The sequence below is a fragment of the Gavialis gangeticus genome, unplaced genomic scaffold, assembly GCF_001723915.1.
Source record: "Gavialis gangeticus isolate Ggan-Ray unplaced genomic scaffold, GavGan_comp1, whole genome shotgun sequence".
Classification (NCBI taxonomy): domain Eukaryota; kingdom Metazoa; phylum Chordata; order Crocodylia; family Gavialidae; genus Gavialis; species Gavialis gangeticus.
The window spans coordinates 36,710,489-36,718,859 of record NW_017728994.1 but is presented as its reverse complement, the minus strand read 5'-3'; the positions used below and the strand labels follow the sequence as shown (position 1 = coordinate 36,718,859).

At 39.3% G+C, this 8,371-nt stretch overlaps 1 protein-coding gene across 1 annotated transcript in view; it reads left to right on the top strand.

Moving 5' to 3' along the window:
* Positions 1 to 8,068, top strand: part of LIPA (lipase A, lysosomal acid type) — a 30,357-nt gene extending 22,289 nt beyond the window's left edge. Inside the window, exons 5-9 of the mRNA XM_019502583.1 lie at positions 2,158 to 2,294; positions 4,432 to 4,578; positions 5,016 to 5,087; positions 5,734 to 5,805; positions 7,686 to 8,068. Coding sequence (XP_019358128.1) covers positions 2,158 to 2,294; positions 4,432 to 4,578; positions 5,016 to 5,087; positions 5,734 to 5,805; positions 7,686 to 7,919 — 662 coding nt within the window. The 3' untranslated portion in view covers positions 7,920 to 8,068. The remainder of the gene's footprint in view (positions 1 to 2,157; positions 2,295 to 4,431; positions 4,579 to 5,015; positions 5,088 to 5,733; positions 5,806 to 7,685) is intronic.
* The last annotated feature ends 303 nt before the right edge of the window (positions 8,069 to 8,371 follow it).

Genomic DNA, 8,371 nt, shown 5'->3' with positions numbered 1-8,371 from the left:
TGACCTTGCTTAAAGATGGGCACTTTATTTGCCCTTTTTCAGTTGTCTGGGACCTCTTCCAAGAGCCACAAGTTTTCAGAGATAAGGGTCAGTGGCTCTGCAATCACATTAGCCATCTCCCTCAACACTCTCAAGTGCACAGCGTCCAGCTTCATAGACTTGTACATGTCCAGTTTTTCTAAATAGTCCCTAAACTGTTCTTTTGCCACTGTTGGCTGCTCAGCTTCTCCCCAAACTATGCTGCCCAGTGCAATAGTCTGGGAGCTGACCTTGCCTGTGAAGACTGAAGTGAAAAGGCACTGAGTACTTCAGCCTTTTCTGCATCATCTGTCACTAGGTTGCCTCCCCCATTCAAGTAAGGGACCCACATTTTCCCTGATCTTTCTTTTGCTGCTGACATAATTGAAGTTACCCTTAGATTTTATAGACATTAGGGGCTGGAAGGGACCTTGCGAGATCATCAAAGCAGGAAGTCTGCTGGGGTCAAATGATCCCAGCAAGGTAAGCATCCAAACATTTTTTGAATGAGTCCAGAGTAGGTGCTTGGACCACCTCTGTGGGGAGTCTGTTCCAGATCCTGGACACTTGGACTGTAAAAAAGTTTTTCCTTATGTCCAGTCTAAATCAGCCTTCCAGAAGTTTGCGGCTGTTAGACCTTGTTATCTCTTGGGGAATGAACCCTGGTGAACAACTGTTCTCCAAGATCCTGGTGCACGCCCCTTATATACTTAGGCTGCCACCAAGACCCCCTGAGCCTTCTCTTCTCCAGGCTGAAGTGTCCCAAGGCCCTCGGCTTCTCTTCATAAGGCTTGCTCTCTTGGCATTTGATCATGTGTGTGGCTCTCCTTTGAACTCGGTCAAGCTTATCCACGTCCCTTCTTACTATGCTTCATGCCTCTTCCTAGCTGCAACTCCAATTGCACTTTGGCCTTCCTGATTTCATCCCTGCATGCCTGAACAATACTCTTATACTCCTCCCTAGTTATTTGTCCAATTTTCCCCTTGTAATCTTCCTTTTTATGTTTAAGCTCACTGAAGAGTTCCCTGTAAGCCAAGCCATACTTGATAATCATCCTGCACACTAGGATGATTCTTTCCTGTGCCCTCAGTAAGGTTTCTTTAAAGTACAATAAGCTCTCCTGGACTCCTTTCCCCGCCTCAGACTGGCCTCCCAGGAGATCCTGCCCATTGGTTCCCTGACTGAGTTGAAGACTTCTCTGAAGTCCAGGGTCTTTACTCCTTCCTTTTCTTTCCACAGGATCCTGAACTCAATCATTTCATGGTTCTGTTCAAGTTGCCATCCGCTTCTATTGATGTACTGTTAAGAAGAATCTCTTCACAGTAATACAGTATTGTTCCCATAAGTAGACTGTACAAATAAGTACCCCAACATTTTTCAGGCTTATTTTTGGGAAAAACAGATTTGTTTCCTCCCCGAACACAATTGATAACTACAGGTTAGGTCTTGAATAACCGTTGTTCTTATAAAAATCTTACAGGAGAGTTAAATAACCAAGGAAAAAACACAAAGCTGGAATGTACCAAAAATACTGAAAGAAAAAAAGCTCTTAAAAATTGAACTCAGCATTTTTATTGCATGTAAAAAAACGGCAGGTACAAAAGTAAGACTTACAGATGGGTTGACTCCAAATTTTTATAATTCTTTTTGGAGAAAAAAAGACTTTTATAATCAGAAGACTATAGTAAGATAAGCTTACAGAATATGCTGTTCATCTGGTACCTATTACTTTGGAGCATTTGTTTTGAAGATATTAATGAAAAAACCTGGAATCATCAGAAATACGTAGAATAAAAAAATCTTCTTGTTCTCTATATTTTGTTGTACATGTGTACTCACTTTAAGTGGTTGAAGATACGTGGATGAATATCACTAAGAACTGTTTATTAATATAGTTATACTGGACTTGTGAAATCCAATATGTAAAAAAGTGTGTATGTAACTATGTATGTATGTTTTGTATATGTGTATATCAGTTCTGTAGGCAAGATTTTTACCTTATACAACATTTTAAAAGTCAGATCATAAAATCATAAAGCATAAAAAATGTTAGATTTTTGTAAAATGTACCTACCTGAAAGTCTAACTTAAGCTTGTGCCACCAAACCTCTCACTAGCTGTTCTCATATTTTTCACAGCCTTCATTGCCTTTTCAACTATTCCGAGCTTGGCAAAGAAAATCAAATTATTTTTTGCTTTGGCACCTGTAGCCACAGTCAGATTCTCCAATAGCCCTCTGGTAAAGCTGGGAAAGTTTCCAGACATGATGCTTAAGGTAAGCATTTCAGTCAAAATACTTTTTCAAAACTCAGGAAAAATGTATTTCTTTTCAGTTTTAAAATTGGTTACCAGAGAATGGGCACCTACATATGCATTTAAGCATGTCTAAATGTAATGTGCATTAAGCGGGTTTAGGCAAACGGCTGCATGTACAGGCATTTAAAATCAGTAGCGCTGTGTGTGGACTGATTTGGAACTAAAGTTAGTCTCAAGTCAGTTCACAAATACAGTGTTAATGTGCTTTAATGCATCTATATGTAAGTTAATGCGCTTTAACTATTCACGCTTAAATTTGATACCTGCATTTGTCACTTAAGGGATGCTGTAATGTCACATCTCGTACAATTAGAAAAAACTGTTTTTTTTTACGTAGGATGTGTCTGACACAAAGACATAAATAGCCCTCAGAATGGGAAGCAGCAACAGAAGAGTTTCTAAGAAATCTAAATATGTATGAGAGCAGAATTCAGTCAAAAGTAAAAAACAAAGTATATCTTGCAAGCTTTAGTTGAAATGATCAGAAATGCATTTACTCATTTGCTCATGGTTTTACTACTTTTGTTTCCAACAAACCATGGTTAATTTATTGGTAGATTTTAATAGTCATGTTGTTTCCTTTGTCATTATGCAGAGTGATTTTTAGTTTTGCTGTCAGCTTCTGCAGATCTGCTTTACAATTGCCTCCACATTTTTCTTTATGTAGATGTTTCTGTATCCTTTATACTCTTGTGCTCTAAAATCCATTAAATCAGAATATCTCTTGGAGAACCTACATAGTTTAATACATTCATTTTGGTTAAGCAAGTTTTGGCAGAAACTCTGCTTAACAGGAGCATTCACCATGCATTGCATGCTATCTGCAGGGTCTGTGCAGTTCACATGCACCACACAGTTTCCACACAGAGGGTCATACAAGTTACTGCAGATTGGAACTTGGGCGCTGGATGTCATTTTTTGTTTCTCAGGCCCTTTTGAAACTGCAGGATATACCCCTGTGAATTTTTTGTGAATTTCACTTGTTTCTAGCTCCCTTTCTTTCCTCGGACAGATAACATGAGCAGAATAATACCTGTTTGCTTCCTGTGCCCTTCTTCTCATAATGAGCATGGATGCTTAATCAGTTTTATAAGCTGTTCAGTGCTCCCAGCTGAGATGATTTATTTTCCAGAAATCCCCATGTCCATACAACTTGGCCTGGTCATAACAACATATATAAAAAAATTAGCATGGGAGCACACAGCTACCCACAAATCAGCAGGTGAGGTCATGTGCTTTGCTAGGGCACTTTGTCAGATGTTCAAACCCGTGGATGTTTTAAAAATATATAACAAGAGGAAACTGCCCTATAACCCAGCTTTGTTTTTATTCACATGCTCTGAATTGAGGAAGTTTTGAAAACATAGCTGGCATATTAATTCGCCTGTATACATGCAAGGAGGCTGCTCTGATGTGATCTAATTACAGTACATCAGAGCAGACTCAACTGAATCTGCTGGACTGTGCTAATTAGCATGCCTCCAGCAGCCTCTGCATATTGTGTATCAGTGTCCCCATGCTTCAAAATGGTGGCGGGGGTGCTTTAACTAAAGCTCATTCAACGAACTTTAGTGAAAATGCCCCTGCTGCCATTTTGAAGGATGGGGACACTGATACACAAGACGCTGTGGGTGCTTTAATTAGTGGCTCTGGGGCCACTCTAATTGAAGTGCCCCCTCCACCTCCAGAACTCATGTAAAAATGCCCATAAAGACTATCTGAATTTAAGAGGTGCAGCTTAAAATGTTTTAGTCCCGTGCAGTTCCTATAGGAAGGGAATATTACACTCTTCCTCTGTTATAATGAATTCAAAACAGTTTAAAACTTAAAAGTTTGGAATTGATTTAATGATTGGTCCAGTTCACGTGTATTGTTCTTTTTTGTGTGTTTGTTTTTTGGGTTACCATTATGCATCCTGATCACAAAGATACTGATCATAAATTTCACAGCAGTCTTACAACTTAGATTAATATGATGGACACTCCTTCATATCACAGGTCTTCAGAAGTAATTATCTCAATTAAACTATTGCATAACATGTAAAGGCAAATCAACTTATACTGTTGTGTATGTTCCTTGTGCTTGTTGTTTTACAGATTATATTTGGAAAGAAACAATTCCTGCCCCAAAACTGGATACTGAAGTGGCTTGCTACCCATATTTGTACCCACAAATTACTTGATGACCTTTGTGGCAATATCTTCTTTCTTCTTTGTGGCTTCAATGAAAGAAATTTAAATATGGTATGTTCTGAATATACCTAAAAGGTTTTTGGGGGACTTTTTTTGTGCCTCCTACTCCTAATGTACAATGGTGTGTATACTTCACATACAGTTTTTTACAAAAGTATAATACTTGCAGTTTGAATGAGTGTCTTTCTTGCTATAGATGAGAATCCAACTGTACGAAGTCTGGCTGTTAAAAGCGAAAGAAACAAAATTTTGCAAGTTGTTGAAGTTGTGGATGGAAACAAATTGGTTGGAGTGTGGTTGGAAACAAATGAAGATGAGAATTAATGGCCTGAGAAATGAAACAGGAATTCTTACTCCCTTTTAGAAGTGAGGAGTAAAAATCAGTATTCATAAGTGCTTCTTGCTTGGTCAATTTATACTATCTGAACTCCAAAGAAAAAGTTGCACTTTGAGATAACAGTTCTGATAGACTGTTTTCTTTCTTGCAGAGCCGAGTTGATGTGTATTCAGCACACTGCCCTGCAGGGACATCTGTACAAAACATTATTCATTGGAGCCAGGTAGAACATTCAAAATCTGAAGTGCCTCTAACCCTAGCTTGTTTATAGAACACTGTATTGTTTAACAGAAATGAGGGGGAATGTCTTAAAAAGATCCTGAGTAAAATTCTGAAACTTGCTGTAAGTAAGCTTGAACAGTACCTGTTTACTTTTACATAGTTAAAAACTGAGAAGTTGGCCTGGCTTACAGCATATCCTTTCTGCTCTGATTCATACTTGTTCTCAAAATTGGCAGTTACTGAAATGCTTATTGCCAAAATGGCTCAGCTGATTACATGACTGAATTAACTGGGTAAATGTTGCGATACAAATTCTACGAAATAACAGCTTGTAAGAACAAAATTCTGCTCAAACTGTGTTTACAACAAGCAAGATTTTCAGAAGTGCCTATATGTACAATTGTGTCTGATGATGCATCCTTTACTGTGGATCAGACCCAACAAATATATGTGTGCATCTGTGAAAGTCTGGATGACTGCATATTGTTTCTGGTCAGTACCTTGGTGCCTTGTCTTGTGGCACTTGTTGTATAGATGACTGGACACTTCTGCAGTTAATATGCATTTTTATTTCTTTACAGTTCCTAGGTGCAAGGTTTTCTACTCATGTATTTGCTGACATTATGTTATCATGTACTTGCTTTTAGGCTGTGAAATCTGGTCAACTCCAAGCTTATGACTGGGGAAGCAGAGCTGCAAATTGGATTCACTATAACCAGGTAAAGTTCGCTTAACTGAAAAACTTAGCCTTGGGAGACAAATTAAAGCTTTGAAGGTATTGGCAGAATATACATGCCCAGAGGATCCTGTCAGGCTGTGGTAAGCAGCTTGCTTAACTGCTTAAGTTAAGCAGGCTGAAGCCTGGGTTAGTGCTCAGAAGGGAGACCTGTCAAAAAAGGCAGGCATTGTAGGATATATTTGTTTAGTGGACATTTCCCTCTGAGTAGGCTCTCTGCTAAAAAGCATGATGGTACACTCTTGCTGGAGGGGAAGCCTTTTGAATTGGTTTTAACCAAAGTTCATTCTGCTTAGATCACTAATGAACCCACAGCACTTTCATCAGAGGAATTTAATTTTGTTGTCCTGTCCAGTCTTCAGCCTCCTTAAATCCTGCAGTTTCATTTGCATTCCTTGATCTTCTGGCATCCTATGCATAGCACTGGAAACTTTTCCTCAATTACTTTACTAACTGAAATTAACTTAGTGTAATACAGAACAGTGATTCTCAAGAAGAGTGCCATAGTTGAGATATTTTGAGGGTATCTCACAAGATAATCCCTGAGATTTCAAAAAGAAGTGTTAAAACAATTCTGCCCTGTTGTGGTCTTTTTGAGGTCTTTGCAACAAAATAATTGCTTTATTATATTACTGAAGTCAAAAAACAACTCAAAACTAAGAGCTGGCATTTTCTGAGAGGTGCTTTGAGTATGAGGGTGTTGCTGCATGTTATCTTTAGGCTATACTAAGAGCTCTTAATGCGTGAGTTTCCATACACTAAACCACAAAAACTAGTGGTAAGCACCCTCTAGGCATCTTAAAGTTATGCCACAGTACTGTGTGACTGTTCCACAGAAATAAAATGATCAATTTTGAGTCCTCCAGCATCCCAGAGTGCACTGTCCCTTCCCCTGCTTCCTACTCTATGTGGACAGACTTTCTACCCCATTTGTGTGGGGGGTACATCAAGCCAACTCCCCCTCCTGGCCCTAGGGGTTGTGACCCTGTGCTAGCAGTGCAAGCAGCTAGCAGTGCAAACAGTGTCAGCTGGGGCAGAACAACCCCTGCAGATTTGGTTCCCCAATAATGCCCCCACTCCTAACCCAATCCCAGTTCATTAACACCTGAGACTTTTCTTTTTTTATTATTTTTCACTTCTTTCATTTTATTCTTTGGGGGTTTATTACTTTCATTTCATTTCAGAGGCTTATTTCCTTCATTTCACCACAGACCCTGCCCCCATGCCTTTCTGCCTCCCAATTTCATGCTTCCACCTCCACAACCATCCTCTTCCACTTAGAACAGGCATCCTGGCTCTCCTGCCCTCTAGTGGCAAGTCACAGTTGTGCAGGTCAGATGACATTAAATCTTAATGTGTGACTGCTCAAAGTTTGTTCTAATATTAATACCACTTAGTGTTGCATGGCACTTAATATAGCATAAAGGTAATGTGTAGCAGCACCCTAAAAGAGTTGGGAACCATTGGGCCAGAAATATATATTCATTCACATATTCACCTATACAATCAGGTTTGAGATTAAAATTAATTCAGTTTGGTAAACTATTTTTTCTTCCACCTTTCTCCCTTGCTAGCTTTTAACCTTAGAAAGCTATATGCTTTCCATTGAGCCATCCTTAATATGACACAGTCTGGAGTTAGAATTTCCCCTGAAGTGACCCATGCTCCCCAGGCTTGTGTTTCTCAAAAGCAAAGAGAGAGGAGAGGCTTGGATTATGGCTTCTGTCTTCTTTTTGCACTTGTCAGTGTGATGCACTCTTGGTCGATAAGAACCTTGCAGACTTGTTCTTTCTAAGGTTTGAGTTGTCTCTTTTTAACAAGGGCTGAATGAATTTATATAAGATTTGTTTTCTCCCTCCCTAGACCACACCTCCCTTCTACAAAGTAAAAGCAATGACTGTGCCAACTGCTGTGTGGACTGGTGGACACGACTGGCTTGCAGACCCAAAGGATGTGAACGTGTTGCGTACGCAGATCCCAAACTTGGTTTACTACAAAAATATTCCTGAATGGGAACATTTGGACTTCATCTGGGGTCTTGATGCACCCAAGTGCATGTATAATGAAATCATTGCCCTGATGAAAAAATTTCTCTGAATTGTCTGGTATCTTGGGGATTAATCTTTCTAAATTCCACTTTTGAAATGTTTATTTTTATGGCAAGAGCAAATAGATCTTTATTTATGATGCATTTTTAAAATGCCTATAATTACTACCGAAATGAATTAATATCTGTTTTTGGCATACACAGGGCATGTCTACACGTGCATTTATGCTGGCTTAAATTTACTGCACAGTAAGCAGTAGTAGTCTGGCATCTACACATGCAGGCATTAAAGTGTGTACAGTGTTACTGCACAGCAAGGCATCTATATGTGTGTTAGTGCGCAGTCACTAATTGGGCATAAATTTGATATCTGCGTGATGCAGGTATCGAATTTACGCTCAAGTTGGAGTGCATTGCCATATTTACTGCGCAGTATGGGTGTGCACATGTAGATACAAACCTGTACTGTGTAGTAATTTTGATTATTGTGCAGTAAATGCCT